Genomic DNA, 19,224 nt, shown 5'->3' on the forward strand with positions numbered 1-19,224 from the left:
ATGTTTAGAATTGTAAGGCGTTTTGAATGAACCTCATTATCAGATCCATGTGGTGGAAACTTTAGTAAAATACCATTCTGCTTATATGTTTGATTAGAGGTCTCATCTGAATTCAGAATGAAACTTTCATTCAGATGCACACACAGGTTTATTTTCTTTACAAAATCAAGAATCCAAGTACATGATATTATTCAAAGATTTTGAACAGATTTGTAATCACAGCTGAAGGTCAATGAGAAATGTAAAGTTAAGAATGGTCCATTTTGTATGGAGCCATAATTTGACGATGTTGTGTGGACAGTGTAGTAGCTTCAACAGCATTGTGTACATATTCATATCGTTGAATAAACACTGTGTACCCAAGTCCTTGAGAAAGCTGAACAGGCCAAGAAGCTCTCTGTTGGCCAGCATAACACAGGGAGATACCATCACTGTTTGATTCTTGCACTCTTTGCACAAACACAAATGGGAGATAAATTGAGCAAAAAGGTGATAAATCAAAAACGTCTGACATGATAAAAACCTGTGGTTACTGCCTTTCTTATTGACTGCCTGTGTTGGAGGCTGGCTCATGTACTCAGAGAATGTTTTGGCTCTTCAAGTGAACACGAAAAAGAGACAATTTGATTTGGTATGCATTGAAAACGTATTCCTGACTGTCACATGGCTGGTTGGACGTTCCATGTCAAAGTGATTGACAGGCGTGATGTTATCGTTGAATGTGAATCTTTTTTTGCTTGCCAGGCAGTGATGATGTTGTCTTTATTGTATCCCAGGACTGCCAGGCTCGTGACACACCATGCATCTTGAACTTTCCCAACACTACTTTACTCCAATTTCCCTGTTTTTATTTTCAATTAAAGTCTGAATTGAGTTTCAAGTTGATCCTCTGGTCAATAACCGTAAAGCTTTCAAGGTTCTGAGGATGTGTGGCAAATGTGATGTTTGTCATTTCAGACCATGCTCCAGATAGGATAGATAAACCTTTGTACTGTTGAGCATCTATTGTGTGACTTCACACACGTCTAGTTGTATTGTCTTGATGTCTGTATATGATACATTACTATGGAAATGTATCAAGAAACAGACGTGGCAAAGAGTCTGTTTGTCAGACACTGAATTCTATTGACAGTGTGGTCAGTTGCATGATGAAATCCTATTCAGTTTTCCCCAAAACTAATTACTACAACAAACAAGAGATTTAGGATTTATCGACATAAACACTGACAACAATACATGAAGAAAAAAAATTGCCTACCAGGGAATTAAATATTATGGATCCAACATTGATTGGTTTTGCATCTAACAGTACCATTGATCTGATTACACCAGGATTGGGAGGATGTGAACAGGAATATTGATCTAAACTGATTGACTGTCTACATATAAACCTTCTATAAAATGGCTCCTGCCATTTTGCTTGTCAGCAGTCAGTCAGGTGCCAGGTTAATTGTCCCCAAAATGTGAGTGTCTCAATCACTTTGTTTTGTTATATTGTCCTATTGTCCTATTGTCAGTGATCAGGTGAATGGTAAATTATCCCCAAAATGTTAGTAGATCAATTACTCTTGATCCCTCAACATATGACAGTATGCATAAAACACAGATATTTGACTTGCAGCATATATGCTTAAGGCTTTCTGATTACATGCCTACCACAAGCCAATATTTCTGCAAGCTGACATCCTTGAATGTTGACAAAAACGTGATTTTCAGCGAGGGTTTACCGACAGTTGACAGTGTTGTAGCGTGCTCCGTGTGCATCACCTACAAGCTGTCGTATAGAAAATAGCATTCAGAATCGTTTGGGTACAAAACTTTTCGAGGTAAACTTTCAAAAGTTATATGCGAATGTCCACTTTCATGATTCGGTAAGCTGTGTTCTGATTGGTCAATCTCAAAGTTGACCTGACGCAACCTCCTACATCTGTTTGTCACAGTAGAGAATTGTAACAAATAATACTGAGAATAAGTTTACTTAGACTGAAATTGTCCCAAATTATTATTCTGTTTTGTTTTATTGTCTCATTGTTTGTGATCAAGTGACGAGTATATTGTCCCCTATATAGGCACATCTCCATTATTTTGTTTTATTGTGCTATTCTCGGTGATCAGGTGAAGAGTAGATTGTCAACGATATTGGAGTGGTGCCATTATTCTGTTTTATGGTCTTATTCTCTATATCATTAGGTGAAGTGTTAAATACCTTCAGCATTTCTGGCCTGCCTTGTCACATCCAGGAGACATCCAGAGACATACTGTTCACCGTGAAACTGATTCCAACCCACTCAGTCATCTGCACCATAAACAATGAAGATAGCTGACTGAACATTATCAAATGTTGTCTGACAGGAAGTTATATTTGGTCCATACTCGTAAGCGACTTGCTGTCTGAGTAGACACAGAAACTATTCCTTCAGTGCTGTGATTCATTACAAGAAAAGCAAACTGTTGATTTATTGCATAAGGGAAAATTGTATGTATATGAGGAGAGAGAAGAGGTATTCCATCACCAGGGAAACCTCTTGTGTTGTATGTATGTGTCTGATCCTGAGATCGCAGCCTGAGATTGTAGCTGTCCACCTCGTCTGGATGTGACCCTAATACTCCCCACACAACATCGACGCAGATTATTCCCTATCCGTCCACACTTCACCACAAGGTGCCCATAATGTGCTTCCTCAACATATTAGACCCCAGATGAAAAGGCTGTAAAGAATTATTGAATTTTTATTCACAATGTTATATCTAAATGGCTATGGCCAGCTTAGTATGGATTCATGAATGCCTTGGAAATAGAGTTCTCTATCAGGTGTCATTTCAGAATTCCGTTAACTTGGATACATGAATTAGCAATAAAGAGAACAGTATGGTGTCATAGAGGGCTAAAGGTAATGCCAGACAGGACTACAATAATTGGCCCCGTAACTAGCTTCCTTGGTGCAGTCATTCTCACAATGAGTTTCCTTAATCCACTGAGCAAGACAAGCTAGAACCAGGCCAAATGGCACCTAATTTCATTGTCTCACACTTCAAAAGGTTGCTTTTCTCAGCGGTGGTAAATTGTGTGGTAAAGTACATCAAAGCTCAGATCTGTAAACGGGGAAAAAGACACATAAAATCATGCATGCTTGATAGTGTTGAAGGTTTCCGTAAGGAAGAGATATTGCAGAGTGTTATCTGGAAACTTTTCCCATTTGTGCGAGTTTTAGAATATGTTTTTGTAACAGTGGTTTGAGGAGGGTGTAGTGTGATGCAGAATGAGGTTGGGGGATGGAGAATGTGTTACTATCCACAGGGGGATGACATCAAGGGGAGTCCCCATCATGTTCGTGCTGCATGTGTTAACTTACTTCTCCATGGGAAGTCCTCATTCTTTATAATGTCCCAGAGGTGTTTGAACAGATGATTAAACCCAGATTCATGGACAAATATTGTATCACAATGACAAATCATTTGAATGATATAAAATGTCTCCTGTTATAACTAGTGAATGTGTTTATAAATATATTCAAGAAATACAGAGAAAATTTTTATTTCCATTATGAAAGATGATTGAGCGTTTGTTTGACAGGTTTTGGCATTGTGTATAAATGGGATGGAACTGAATGTTATAATAGGACATGATACTGTCTTCTACTGGCAATGTGCAATGTCTCTTCTGCCATGCACTGGTGTGACAGTGGGGATTAACACTGAGAGTAGCGTTCATCTTACATGTTGTCACCAAGGGCAAAACACTTAACATTAAACTCTACTTTCAATGCATTGGTCCTTGTTCTTACTATTAATGTGTGAATGTACACATGTGATTCAAATCAAGTTACCTTGTGCAACCATGAGTTGTTTACCCTTCACCAAATACGTGATTAATTGTCATTTTGTTATGTTTTATAACAAAAAGAAGACAAATGCTGATTTGACTTTGTATTGTAAAACAATTTCCCACAAATATAATCATCCAAGTCCTCGTAAATTGATCTTTGTCTTGGGAGCCATGTATCAGAAATGTAATAGTTTTGTGCTTGTGATTGAGTCTGTTGTGTGTCTGTTGTATTCTGTAATCCATCTGAATATGCACCCCCTAGAAATTTAGTCATTGTGCCTATAACTAGAAATGCATATTCTTGGGACTGTTTTGCACCAGGATGCACAGATGAATTTGTTCCAGTTTTAAGACATTTGCTGTATGGATCTTTCACAAAATGTGTCATAGACTTTACTTGACAGTGGCCAGTTAAACTTCTTCCCTTCAGTTGCAATCATCAAGTGTCACATGGATCATGAAATTGTGAAGTACTGTGGTACAATGTTGGTATTTTGTATATTTATTTCACCATGAGCATACATCCAGTTAAACTAAATGCGCTGTGGTACGTTAACTCTCCATCCAAAAGCTTCTCACTTCTTCATGCCAGAAGTAAGCCTGAAACAATGCAAGGATGTCTAGTACTGTCCTGTATGTTGAGATCAGTACTTATTTTTCCTTATCCTGACTCATGCTAATTGCTTATCTCCTCTTCCCTGGCGAAGGTATTGAAACACCTGAAATCCCTTGAAGTTACCTTCTAGAAAGAAGCAGACGTAAAATACACTCACCCATGTGTAGCCTCCCTTTTCTCGCACCCTAGGCCACGTGGCCGGCCATGCTTGTCTCTCTCTCCTTGTATATCGCCTGACATGCGAATATAGGAATTCAGCGTGCCTCTGCGGGGCGGCTGGGAGGGCTTTTGTCATGGGTCAGGATAAGTATAAAATATCAATTTTATTCAGAAAATTACATCTTTCTTTCTTTTGAACTTTACAGACATTCCCCTAAGAAGCAAAATGGTCAAGGCATTGTAATCAATGATATGATGTACAGCACATTGAGCTCAGATTTGTTCATGACAGTGAAATACTAGTATAGATAAAAAATTGAATGGTGTGAAGCTCTGAAAAAGACAAAACCAAATGTTTTCCCATCAACTTTTATAGTAGTATTATATTTTAAAAAATAAATAGCATGCAACAGGTGTATTATGTACAATCTTACCAGCAAAAATAATTGTTAAAAAATGTTTGGTCAACTTCACCAAATACAGTTGAAGTTCCAGGTTATTACTGGTTATTACTGGTCTTAAGCAACCCAAGCTTGTTTTACGCACCAGCTCACGGGATCAGGTGGTCAGGTTTGACTTAGTTGACACGTATCATTGTATTCCAATTGTATAGATCAATGCTCATATTGTTGATCACTAGACTGCTGACATAAAGTTGGAATATTAATGAATGTAGTGTTAAACAACACACAGACAAGCTCTGCGGACATTAAGCTAAGACTTAAAAATGTTGTCAGTCCTAATTCACATTTACAATTACAAACCTTACAATCTTATATTAGGCCAGACCAATTTCATTTCTTGTTTTTCAGATTTCTGTCCTCTTAAAACCTAAAGGCTGGTGGGAAAAATTTTTTTTTTAAAATTCCAATCAAAGTAATTTCCATTCTGAATACTCAAAGTAATTTACTTTCAGCAATTTATAAAGTGAATATGGGTAAAAAAAAACAATCTAAAAAGTATTTTCTTGTGAGTTTACATTTTTTTCCAATAAAAACAATAGGATTTTATTTTTTGAGCGAGCAAAATTCATTTTTATTTTTTTTCTAATTCTTGAAAAATTATGGCAGGCGGATCCGTAAAACAAGAAATACAATTGGTCTGGCCTTATCATCCAGTCAGAGCAGCCAGAGGCTTCAATCTCCACAGAGGTTGTTCTTGAAAAAATTCTATGTGAAAGACTGGCTTCTTTTGTGTAGAACCTGTAAGTCTTGTGATTGAGGGAGTTTAGTTTTGTGCTACTTTTACCAACTTTCCAGCAATATCACAGCGGGAATTTGCATCATACGATGTACCCATGTGGGGAATCGAACCTGGGTCTTTGGCGTGACCAGCGAATACCTTAACCACCAGGCTACCCCTCCCTCAACCCTAATTAAGTATAGGGAATGCTAGCAAGAAAAGTGTATATATACCAGAGATTCCTGACTTCACATGTGCTAGAAGCCCTGTGACGTCAGCAACACCAAAAATGATCCATAGAACAGACCATACGGTGATGATGACTAATTGGTAAATGACAGACTTTCATGATGGTGTCATCGTCCAATAGACCAGACACAGAGCGTAACATATAATACACTTTTAGAGTTAATACAGGATGAAATTAAGACAAAGAGAGGATAGCTGTGAAAGTTGTGCTGTCCATGAGGACAAATGTGTCAGTGCACAAATCTGTCACTGCCATGGGTACAATACAGGAGTGTTCCTCTGAACACCTTCACTCACCATATTCTCCTTATCTGCCTCAGCCAGACTTCCATCACTTCCTGAACAGTAACAAAGCTCCATCAAAAACCCATTTCAACACTGAGGATGACGTAAAAAAAGCAGTAGGGAATTTTTGGGACTGCCAGGAGAAGGACTTCTGTGAAACTTGGATAAAACCCCTCCGTCGTAACTGGCAAGTCATTCAATATGGAAATGGATTATGTTAAAAAATGAATCATTTTAATGATTTGATTAACCCTCATATATTAAGCTCTACAATATTGTTCGGACTTAGTCAAAGCACATTTTCTTGAAATTGAAAACATAGGCATACAGAGTAAAGCATTTATTCTGTAACTGAAAACAAAATCAGATATTTAAAAGGATTAGAGCAAGTTGTCTTACAGTTGTGTAAATACAGAAAGTTTGTTTCTTTAAGTCCACTGCTCATGTTTCCGCCCGTATCAAGTGGTGTAAAAATAATGTTGCTTCCATCTGAGAAGCTGCTCCACTAAATGCAGTCTTTGCCTGAATGTTTGTTACCAAACAAAGTTTTTAAAGTTTACTGTGCTCTCCCATCATTCACACTGCTCAACACAGCTGCACTTTCCCTACATGAAGACTATGGATTTCACAAGTTTTACATCCAGCTTACATTGAATGTTGTGGGTTACAAACACTGCTAATGCATTATTCTGTTTCAGATTCTGTAAAAGTTTACTTCTTCCCTAGTTCTAGTGTTTGGAAGGTTCAAACTGCTAATAACTTTACTTGTTTTGGTATCAACTTATTGGGGGAAGCTGGAATTGGGTGTTGCTGGAATAGACTGTTAATGCTGAAGCACTAATGGTGGAATGTGAAATGTCAGTGCTACTTTACAGTGTTGTACATGATCTATATCTGTTAAGAGATTTGATGTGTTATTCTCGATGTGCTTAGTGGACAGAGTCACATTACGAAACCTGTATGATACTCTGGGGAAATGGGAGCAGCAGCATTGCCTCCTATAAAACATACATCTCATTATCTCAGTCTGTGACCACGTACAGTTTGAATGTTTGTTGATTTTTAGATTGCGATATATTTGTGTTGCAAATTGAGGTTGTTAGATGAAATATGGCAGGGTTTACTCATCTTAGCTGGGACACTTACCATGCATGTGTGAAGTGAATCAGTTAATTATTCATTGAAACTGTATAGAGAAAACAGAATTAGATAGTATTGAATCTGTGGATTAGAATATGTTCCATATCAAAGGAAATGGTGTTTCTTTTAGGAGGGGCAAAGATTGACATAGTTGTGATGGTTTATTCATCTACACAGTCAGTTGATGTGTACACAGAGAATGATCCCCCTTTCTAAATATGAAAGTTTTGTCCTTGAAGATGTAGAGACCTAACAACGTTGAAGTCAAGCGAAAGACTGTGATAGCCCAAAGATGATTCTTCTTTCTTTTTCTGAGTCTTCATGTAATGCCACATCTTTCATGACATTTAAGTTATGAATGGTTCTCAGTGCATGTTTTCTCTTTTGAGATATTTCAAATTTTGACTTTTATTCATCCTTAAACATTATTCAGCCACTGGTCAGCCATTTTTTTTGAAAATATGGTCCAGTTTGATGTTTTTCTTGTAAGACGTATGATTCATGACATGTTTTCTAAATTTTAGTTTTGTGACCATGCCTTGAAATGATTAGCCTTTCATAGAAATGTTGGTTCTATAAATTTCTCTTCGCTTTTGCTTCTCAGTATATAAAATATTTGAACATCAGCACTGAGTGTGTTTATTTATTGACATTTAAAACATCTGTCTAGAAACCCATCTGGGCTAAAGTGTAATTAGATTCTTGTGAAATTATGACCTTGCTTGATCTTTTATAACAAACAGATACAGTTTGTCTGTACTGTCATAAAGTAGAAAGATATTAGTATTTCATTTTGCATATATCTGTTCCTGGAAATTAGCAAAAATATTCTAATTTGAGACCTACTTGACCAATGATGTTGGCAACACCCCATCATTGCCATGATGTGCATACTTGCTCTGTTTCAAGTAATGTCAGTGTAGGCAAACTACAGTCAGCTCGAGGCCCCTTGATGTGGAGAGCCTGCTTTGAAAGGCTATGCTATGCCAGCTCTTGTATTCTGTCATGTCATTGCTAAGTGGTTGTACATCTTTGTCCCCAACCCATATGCTCAAAATGAGACTAGCGCTGCGACTGATGTAGGTCTATGGTGAAGTATAGGCCACATTTCATTAGTTCAAACCAATATTTTCTTTGCTAAAAAATAGGCAGGTATTTTGATAGCTGTTAGTGTTAAAAATTAACAACTTAAAATATGGTCCAGATTTGTGCATGTCCTTTTTTAGGCAACATATGGTGTGCATACTTTGTGTATGTTTTGAAAATCAACTCACAGAATTAATCAGACTTTTTTCAAATATCTTGGCACCATTGAACTTTTGTGTCTTTATCTCTTTCTTTGTCTTCTGTTGTATAAACCATGTCTGATTTGTGGTTGGAGGAAGGACTGTATGTTGTGTTGTATTGCAGACGTCCAAGCCCCAGACGGTGGTCAAGCTGACCGTAGTGCCATGTCCACCGGTAGTGGAGGTCCTCATCAAGCGGCCGGACGTCAAGTACCAGCTGGGCTTCAGTGTACAGAACGGGGTGGTCAGTATCAGCTTACAGATTCGTGTAGATAGTACTCTTAGATGATTAAAAGTGTACTAGTGATCCAAACACATACCATTAGTTCAGTGCATGGTCATCCTGCTCAGTGTTTACCTTGAAGCTACAATCCTAACTACCAGTTGCCAAACTTTGCAGCACACATAGTATAACTTCCACCCGCTACCCCATCCTGACATACCAATGAAGATCTGGATTGGAACTAGTATTGAGTTACCCATGCTTGTCACAGTAAGCGTCTAACAGGATTGGGTGGTCAGGCTGGCTGACTTGGTTGATGATACTCAATGCTCATGAAGTTGATCAGTGGATTTTCTAGTCTAGACTTGACTGTTTACAGACTGCCGCCAGATAGCTGGAATATTGCTGAGTGCGGCATCAAATAACCAGACAACCAATTTTCACCCACAACCCCATGCTGACCTCATTCCAAGTTTTATCTATTGTCAAGTTCAGCCCTGCTGTCCCCAAGGCTGGATACTACCTCAAAATACAGCCCAGAAGTCATGTCTTCCAATAGTACTGTTTATGCCACATTAAACCTACAATCAGTTCCAGTCCCTGGAGCCATCTGTACCTACCACTTTTCTCTAGTCATCACTATATATGGCAGAAAATAGGCTGTAATGATTTATTGCCTGTCTTTTAGCCTTCTTCCATTAAATGAGACTCTGAGTTTTTTCTCAGCATGTGATTTGAAACATGTTGTGCAAAATAAATCATCATGTTAAATTTATGAGACTTTCCTGAAACAAAAATTATTCACTCCTGAGTTTAGCGTATGATTTTTGTTTGATGAAAAGGACAGTTTTGCTCTGCAGATTTGTTTTTGGATATGAAGTGATGTTTTTTTATATTTCTTTGTATAATTATTTCACAGAACATAACTACTTAACATGAGATAGTCATGTGGTGAAGTTTGATTGATAATAAATGTCAGCATTAGAATTATGGTCTTGCATATTAATGCTAATATATTATTACGGTATCGGACATGACAACATGAATTTTGTAATCATTATATTTTAACTTTCAAAACCTATTCAGAACACAAACCATGACCTTTTAATGATATTAATCGATATCTATTAAGTTTATGATCACAATGATGATGTCCGATAACTGATGACAGTATTGTATTCTGGAGTGATGTCGAGTCATTCTCAGTTGTTTGAGTTTGTATACGATGAGAGTACTCCATGAACTGGTTAATCAAATCTGTATAAACGATTTTGCTACACTATGTGACATTTGTGTTTATGGTGTTGTACACATCAGGAAGCATTCCTCCAGATGATGTAAGTTCAGAGTAAACTATCCCACATACCATCACAAACCTGAAATCATGTGTGAGTCATGTTCTAAATGACTGACGATTGCCAGTCATAAACTGTTATATAGCTTGATAAACTTTGACAGATTAGATGAATTGAGATAAGAACTTGATGTTCCACTAATGCTATGCCTGTCCTCTCCAGATCTGCAGTTTATTACGTGGTGGTATAGCTGAGAGAGGTGGTGTGAGGGTCGGACATCGAATCATCGAGATCAACAATCAGAGTGTGGTAGCAGTACCCCATGAGAAGATAGTTGCACTTCTAGCCAACTCTGTAGGAGAGGTGAGTACAGGATTGCTCCGTGCCCAATCAATACGCAAGATCCTGAGTGCTCTCATAAACTAAAGTTCAAATTCTGGTTTGCAGAAACACCAGAGCATTTAATTTGATAGTATTGTTACATTTACTCTTTTCTAAAGTGTTAGTATTAATACATATCTATATCATATCCCAGTTGCACAGATCGATGTTCATGATGTTAATCACTTGATTGTCTGGTCCAGACTTGATTACTTACAGAGGTCTGCCATATAGCTGGAATATTGCTGAGTGGGTTGTTAGGCAACAAACAAACCAAACTATCACATAGCTGACAAAACATTCCTGAAGTTATGTAGGACACTGGTGTGTGATGGTAAGGATAGGGGAGTCAAGGATTCAACGTAGTCACCAGTCTGACAACCTGAACCATATAGTCTCATCTCAATATAAGATTTGCCTGCTGGAGGTCAATTTATCCCAGAACTCCCAAGGTTGTATGATTCATGATCTTTGATGTGCTTACATCAAGAAATATTCATTGGCGCTGCGAAAGTACCATTACTAATTCACATCACTGGAACATATAAAAAGCATTTAAATAATAGAGGAAATGATTTGTTTGGATCATGAAGTGTGTTAGTTGTCATCGAAAGGTTTTGGATTAACCTGTTTCGGTTTACTCAAAGGGTGTACCTGCATCACCTAATTTTCCTGCCTAACATTCTCCATCACCTACTGGTAATTAGCAGAGAGCCCAGAACACCTAATATATGTAAGCACTGAACTCTGGCGTCTCACTGGACATACCCATATTACCTAATTAATTTTCCATTCCTGATAGATGTAAATTGGGTGAAGTTGGAGGACATCATACGCATGTATGGCACATACTTTTCATGATTTCATGCAAATTTGAGGGGCAGGGGATGTACATATAGATGACTTCATCCCTCCTTTCAGCTGTTTCTGTTGGTGAAGGAAGTTTCCATGAATTTTGTAATTAATAGTTGTCATGAAATATGTTATTCAATAAACTAATGTAGTCAAATAAAGTTGGAAGATGTTGAGGGAACAGTTAAAGTTGACAGATGTAACTTAGTTATGTTTTGTACAATGCAGGGGTCACATGTACTGCCACAATGATGCTGTCCATACATGTTGTAAGCACACTGCCGTTAATGACCAAGAGAGGTGACCTACTCCTCCTGACACAAACACGCTGACCTTGTGACAGTTACCTTAGCCAGGGCACTGGGGTTGCCATGCTGATATGCTGCTAACCCAGGTTTGAATCCCTACATGTGTACAGTGGGTGAAGATTATTCTCATGGTAGTCAACTATAAGAGTGTCAGAAAGAGCGTGAAAGGGTAGTAAGCCATGGTTTGCTTTTAGCTTCATTTGTGGGAACAGAAATATTGATGAATATCAATGAATATTAATGGAGGAGCTTGCCTTTTACTGTTATTAAGCCTACCTGAAGGATGAAGATCAGTGCCAGTATAAAGGAGCAGAATAATACATGTCAATAAGTCATAAACATAAAGATATTTTTATTGGTTCATTTCATTGAATACAAAAGTAAGAAAGTATATAGAGCTATGAAAAAAATCTCATTTGTTCTGGGAAAACAGATTCCTGGCTTAATGACCTGTGTATGAGTCATTTGTTTCAAAAATTAGATGGACTGTCCACACTGAGAGCTGGCCAGGTAGTAACTGGGCTTTGCCCAGACCTGTCTGGTGTTCTGGTGGAGCTGTATTGACAACTGTAATAATGTCGCAAATTGTCTTGGATCTACCACCTAATTCCCACGGCATCCTCTGGGTTGTATAGAATTATGGGATTCTGTTGCTTCACGGAAACCAATATCAGATGAAACGTGGACAACCAGAAACAAATGCTCCACCTACGAATAAAGTCTGACAAACCTTGTCGTGAGTCACTGCTTTATTAGTTTGTCATTGTTTGGGTCAGCCTTGACATGATCGAAAGTCATTTGCCAGATTACGTGGTGGTTTCATGACTTTGGTCACCTAAAGCAGCCAGCAATCTTAGGAGTCTTGCCACCTTCAGCAAGTCTTAGAGAATCAATTATACATTATTATTTGCATTCTCGATGCAGACTGAATCAATTTTGTGTGATCAGGGCAGGAAATACTTGCATAAAGAACCATTGATCCTCTTTTTGATGAAACCTATTTCCGGACAAGGTGCTGAAAATATAGCTTGTATTGGATGTAAGGTTGAAAAATGTAATGTCTCATGAAACTATACTTAATAAGGTAGCCGTAGACATTTCCTCTGGCATGGAATGGCCTCATATCAGAAATGTTTCTAGGTCTCACAATACAGTTGTATGTATGTAATATTACTTGTCTCATCATGTCGTAAGGCTGTAGATCTATTCTCTATGTTTGTCTCATCGATATGTTTGTCAAATTCCATGACCTGGCCTTCATGAAAAGGTAGCAATACAAACTTCTGTTATGGAACTAAAAAATATTGTGTGCACAGAAGTGTGACCGGTGCAGATTGTGGAACAATGGCACCCGACAATGGGGATGGAAAAGGTTGACAGACATTGTGTTTGTTGATTAACATGTTGAGATATTATTGTAAGGACATGTTCAGATGTTAAAATGAATGACTAATGGTATTTTGTTTCATGAAGCTTTTATAGACTGGTTTATACAGTCATGCCTATTGATTCTTTGACAAGACTTGTACAAAACAGTATGTGCACTGTTTGAGACAAACAGTTCACAGAAAATCAATAATAATGACTGGCAAGGTAAGGTGAGGATGGAAACATTGATTTTTTTAAGGTGTTAGTTATTATGTTTTTTCCGTTATTATCTGCAAGAATAAACTGCCAAATCAATGGATTTTCCTCTAGTCAGTCCTGGGAGCCCAAGATATCAAGCTGATAATGTGACAATGCATGATTTAGATCCAATGAAAATCTTAATCCTATGGTGATAATGGAATATGCAAGTGACTGAGGAAAGAAGTTATATATTTTTCTGTTGAACTAAATTGTTCGGAAGGTTGTGTAACAGTTTGGATAAAAAATGTGATATTACATTAAGACAGATGTAGAATGTTCGGACATAGCTTCAGGCGATATTGGCTATTTTGTCATATTTCCATTTGAATATTATCACTGTCAATACTTGTTCACTGCACCTGGTGGTGTTACAACAATTCTGCTGGTAGATCGTAGACCCCCTGATCACAACTCTATCATTTGTGTGTCATTTAGTTTGTATATTGATGCAATCCAAACAGCAGACAACACATGATGCTGTAACTACTTCCACATTGCTTTTTCTTTTAGGACAAGTCTGGAAAACAAGAGTTTCACTACATGGACTTGCACTCGAACATTAAACCATAACAAAATAATGTTGTCGTCAAGTGAATTTTTCCAAAAGTTTTTTCCATTGTTATTGCCAGTTCTAGATACCATAGATCAATACCATACAGTGTATGTCATGGCAGAAGAAATGTGCAAATGAATCTTTGATAAATGGTTGAGTATGATGTATTTAACTTCCTGTTTGTGTTGTTCCAGATCCACATGAAGACCATGCCTACATCCATCTACCGTCTGCTGACTGGTCAGGACACACCTCACTACTTATAGACACAACAGTATTGTATGCCAAGACTTGCTTCACACGACTGTAGCCTTGTTCAATGGAGGAGGCAACGCCATTCTAGTCAGTGTGGTCACCAGTGGTCACTCTCCCACCAAGAACAGAGACAGCCTGAAGGTGCTGACCGCTGTTGACCATTGTGATTTGACTGTGAGTGGCCCACTGATGTGTACCATCTGGGCCAACATACCTACATCAAGCTCTGCTTTGAACAATTTGTGAAATTGGAGATGGGCATCTTGTATGATGAGGTTCTGTGAACTTCATTGGGCAGCATCAGTTCCATCTTCCCCATCGCCTGCAGTGTGGAGAGGACTGTTCAGCATGATTTGCCTGGTGGATCTTCACAATATGCAAATGTATTCTGTCATGGGAATGGTGCTGTGCTGGAAGATACTTTGAAGGATCTTTGAGGGTAAACAGGTTCTGTGCATGTTCATGAATTTGTGACATATGGTGCTTTGATTAGTAAAGGCCAAGGGGACACTACATCTGGATCTGTGAGAAGTGATTCGTATGGTAGTCTGATCAGCGATCAGACTCTTGGTGAGAGAGGCCTACATTGATGCTTTGTCCTTCAGAATATTACAGGCCACAGTTGTACAATATGGACTGTCAGGCTATTAAGGGCAACTTCTCCTACTTGTTCATTTATACAAACCTACAAGATATATCCAAAAATGTTGAAAGTGTCATGTTGGACGGTGTACCTCCATGTTTGTGTCGAGAAGCAGTCTGTCAAAAGCTGCAGAACATTCCACATGACGTTGCTGCAAGTTCTTTTGCCAGTGATAAAGGATGTGATGAACAGTGTGTGTCTTCATGGATGTCACAGCATGAAAATATAGCATTTGTCAGAAGCATATATAGAATTATTGAATTTGTGTTCATAGAATCTTCCCATCTGCAGATGCAGGTACTGTAGACTAAATCTTGTTTGTGGAGTATCCACTGGTCAACAGAAGCTGACCATCTGATTATGCAACTGCAAACTGCGAAGAAGACTACTGGAGTCTTTCCAAGGTTGTTGATTCTGCCCTGTATGGTCAGTGAGCTCTACTGATTGTTCTGTTGGACGTCCCACTAGTACCCAAACCTCTTGTGACTCCCTCAACCAGGAGAATTCTGTGTGGCTCACACTTCTGGTCATAACCAATCTTTCACTGGTAACTGTTACATGTGATATTGTTCAGTATTCTGTGCTAGCGCTTTGTAGAGAGCTGTTGCTTTAAGGTAAGAAGTCAATTGTGAAGTGTCAAGAAGTAACTAAGAGACAGGTACCCAAGAAACATGATATTGTAACACAGCTCTTAGTCAAATGGACGGTACTTGTAGTTCTGGTCTTTAGAAGGTAAAAGTGTTGAATTTGAGCATATGTACAAATGTTGAAATTGCTTTCTGTGAGTTGGACTAAAGCAGACAATTGTGACCTAACTTGATGCTAGAGTTGCCTTCCCTGTCAAGTTTACAAAGTGTCTTCTTGTCACCTGATGCTAGAGTTACCTTGACAGGTAAGAGAACAACTAGTTCTTCCACAGTTAGTCTGTCAAGTTGTGGAACAATTTTTTACCAGTGTGTAGTGTAGTCTTGTGAGAATCATTTCAGTTGTACAGAGATTGTTAAATGTCATTTTGTCATGAGTAATCTTTGGGAAGCTTTTATCTGAATACTTAAACATTATACATAATTCCAGATTCGGTTAGCTGATAAGTGAAATACATGTTCACCGCTATATGCTCTTCATAAATAGTGGCACATTGTTTCAGTTCAAGTGATGACTGACATGATAGTTAAGTTTCGTATTTATTTCTGGTTTTCTGTTTTAAGAAGTGCTGGAAGTGGGATTTGCATTTCAAAACTAAAGGTTATGGGTTTCATTGATCATTTCATTAAATCAAATTTTACAAATTTAATCATAAAATCTCAATTTTAAGGAAGTGTTTATTATATTGTGTTTTCTTCTGTCAATCTAACATTCCAAAAACTCAAATGCCCCCACCCACTTTCATCACTTGACCATGTTGCTCCATACGTCTGGATAAACTGAGCTTTATGTTGATACTGACCTCAAACCCTGTCCTCTGTCAACATCAGATGCTTTTTGATGATTTTTATGAACATCCAGATATATAATGTTTTTGATTGGGGAAAATGTTGCTCTTTCACCATTGTAGTTATAATATGTGTTGTTCTTGAATTGTGAAGAGTTCAATTGTGTACCCGGTAGTACTCACTTAAAGATTGCACATATGAATGGTAGTGTGCTCTGATTTGATATTCAGGCAGTTAACACTGTATATTGACCACATTTAAATATGTACAGTGGGCTGTCTGTGCAGTTGGCAGTTTTTGACCATGTTGATTTTGATAGCTTGCTATTGTAAATAATTTTTGTTGCTAGTACCTGAAAACAAGACCCAACTTAGGACCGAACACTGATGGGAACCTAGGCCTGAACATGACTGAACCTAGGTTTCAGTTTTGTTATAAAAAACATGTATGAATTATGATATATGTGCAATAATATTGTGTTGATGTGCTTTCATTCTCACCTCCTGACCCTGGCTCATGTGATCTTACAGTACAATATTGCCGGCACTGAGCTATAGATACTTAACTCCCTGTCAAAATAGGCCTGGTACACTTACACTTCCTCAGAATGGTTACACACAAGCATCTTCATGTGGGCACAGTGGCAATGAAAGACAGGAGACGCTCCTTGCTTGAAAGTTGTCCCACTTTCAAATGGGGCAATCTGTGGTAGGAATAAGGGTCATCCTTCTTGAAGAATGAGTTACAAACATGGGACAGTGGTGGAAATTAGGCAAACACTTGCCACAAGATTTCCTTGTATTTCATCTCAGCATATTGATAATATGTCTTCATGTTGATCTGAAAAGGTTAAGTTGACAAGTCACGTTTGATTTATTGAACACTGAAGATTCTAGAAGATTTTTTGCCCCCAAATTGATTGGTGTTTCCCAAGTCTTCACCATCTTCCAAAGGTTTATAGATATGCTAGGCTGGTTCATTTCTTTCAGATTCTAATTATCTTTGGACCCATATATTAAACTTTCAATGGTATGAAAAACATGTTTTGTCCATAGACAGATGGTCTTCCCCCCAAAATCCTTACTTTAGTTGCCACTGTGTAAAAGACATAATATTCTCCGAATCATGAATAATAAGTGTATTGTCTGTAATAATACAGAGCAATGTATGATATGTACTTGGGTGTAACTTAATTTGATCTGTGTTATAACATATGTATTTACAATCTGTATCTTCACTAGTATATAAACATATTGAATCTCTTGAATTCTTAATCAAGCTTTTCATAGCTTGCCTCCATGTGTACAAAAGATATTAGTGGATGAGTTTGGTATATTACCGTTGTTTTGAATACATTATCAGAGGAATAAATATCCATTTTATTCAGAAAAGTTATTGATATGGTAAGGAGGACATTCTGAAATTGGAATTTAAGAGTATTTGCAAAGAATGTTTGAATCAGTCCACTTGACAAAACAAAATCTGTAAAGGGATTGTATTTCCACCCATTGTGATAATGTTCTTAGAGTGTGCATAATATTGACACGAAGTCAGACCACAGTTTGATGTATATATGACTAGAAGACATGCATTTGTCCGTGAAACTGTAGTTACATCTTCAAGGTATATTCTTCATTTACTGATGCAAATGTATAGCGAACGTTGTTTGAGGATATTAATTTCACTGGAACAATTTCAATTGTCCCTTCTCTTTGGAAATTGAAACAATACACTAACAAACACTATCTTATCTCAATGTGCTCTGTTAACTAACACATTTTTGAAGTGCATTTCTGTTTGTGTGCAATTGATTCAGAAGATTATGACATATTATTTATTAGAAAGTGATAAATATTGAAAGAATTGTACTCAATGGGAATATGCTGTTGAAAACAATGTCTATGTTGTGTCTCTGTTGTGGTCCAAGGGAGATAACTCCCAACCACCATGTTCTATAGATGTTGAAATCTCCATGCCAGAAATAATGTCCTGCTTTCATGGAAGCAGGCATAAAAGACTACACAAATTGTTGATAGTTTTCAAGTTGAATTTGGTTATTTATTCATTGTGTCTTAAGATATATGGGAGTGTCTGAAGACTGAGTTATTGAAAACATCCGGAAACAAACGTTTGTTTCCTGTTAGTGGTTTCTTGTTCAAAAAGCAGGTGTTGTCCAGTTTCATAGAATATTCCTCACAAACTGAACTGTTTAATCAGAATGGATCTACCCTTTACAAGGGGAGATAATAGTCACATAAGTCTCAACTTGCATTTTTTCTCTTTGATAATGTGATTTTGTCCTGCATCTTAGACAGCCTCATCTTTGCTTTTATAGTACAAAATGTGGAGTGTTGACAGATTTGTTCCTAAAGATTTGACATGTACATGTGAACCAACTGTGCATGTGTCTCCCTGTAATGATGGGTGTTCTCCACCCACCCCCAATCCTACCCCTAAACAGTGACTTTGTGAAAGCACTCTCCCAGTGTCCCTCCCTCCTCCAACTGTTGTGCTTGCTCTCTACGTTCTGTGATTCTGTGTGCCTGTATGATACGAAAGACTGTAAGCCATTATATATGTATTCTGTGCTACTCTCGGATATGAAAGAATTGAATAAAACATATTTAATGTAATTCTATATTCTGTCTTTTCTTAATTTTAGTTTACAGCTCATATCTGAAACAATTAAGGTAGATGTGGGTAAGAAAACATCAAAGTTACTGCTAGCCATTTTTATTTGGTGTGGTTCCAAATACATTATCTAGCCTGTAAGAATGTCGAGATTTGATTGGTCCACGTGACTCTGATAAAATACCATGTACATCCATCACGATCCGCCAGCGGGAGTATAAAAGTCGTATACTCCCGCTGCGAAAGTCATATCACCCTGCTACGCCTCGGTGACGATG

At 37.7% G+C, this 19,224-nt stretch overlaps 2 protein-coding genes across 13 annotated transcripts in view; one reads left to right on the forward strand and one right to left on the reverse strand.

Annotated features, from left to right (window-relative positions):
* Positions 1–18,948, forward strand: part of LOC137278088 (amyloid-beta A4 precursor protein-binding family A member 2-like) — a 136,327-nt gene extending 117,379 nt beyond the window's left edge. For all 12 annotated transcript variants that reach the window (XM_067810178.1, XM_067810182.1, XM_067810188.1 and 9 more), the window contains 3 exons: positions 8,868–8,987; positions 10,484–10,624; positions 14,179–18,948. In XM_067810178.1, the coding sequence (XP_067666279.1) occupies positions 8,868–8,987; positions 10,484–10,624; positions 14,179–14,250 (333 nt within the window). In that variant the 3' untranslated portion in view covers positions 14,251–18,948. The remainder of the gene's footprint in view (positions 1–8,867; positions 8,988–10,483; positions 10,625–14,178) is intronic.
* The window catches only part of LOC137278103 (organic cation transporter protein-like), a 512,032-nt gene that overhangs the window by 165,286 nt on the left and 327,522 nt on the right, over positions 1–19,224 (reverse strand). The window lies entirely within an intron of this gene.

Source organism: Haliotis asinina, chromosome 3 (assembly GCF_037392515.1).
Source record: "Haliotis asinina isolate JCU_RB_2024 chromosome 3, JCU_Hal_asi_v2, whole genome shotgun sequence".
In the NCBI taxonomy this organism is placed as follows: domain Eukaryota; kingdom Metazoa; phylum Mollusca; class Gastropoda; order Lepetellida; family Haliotidae; genus Haliotis; species Haliotis asinina.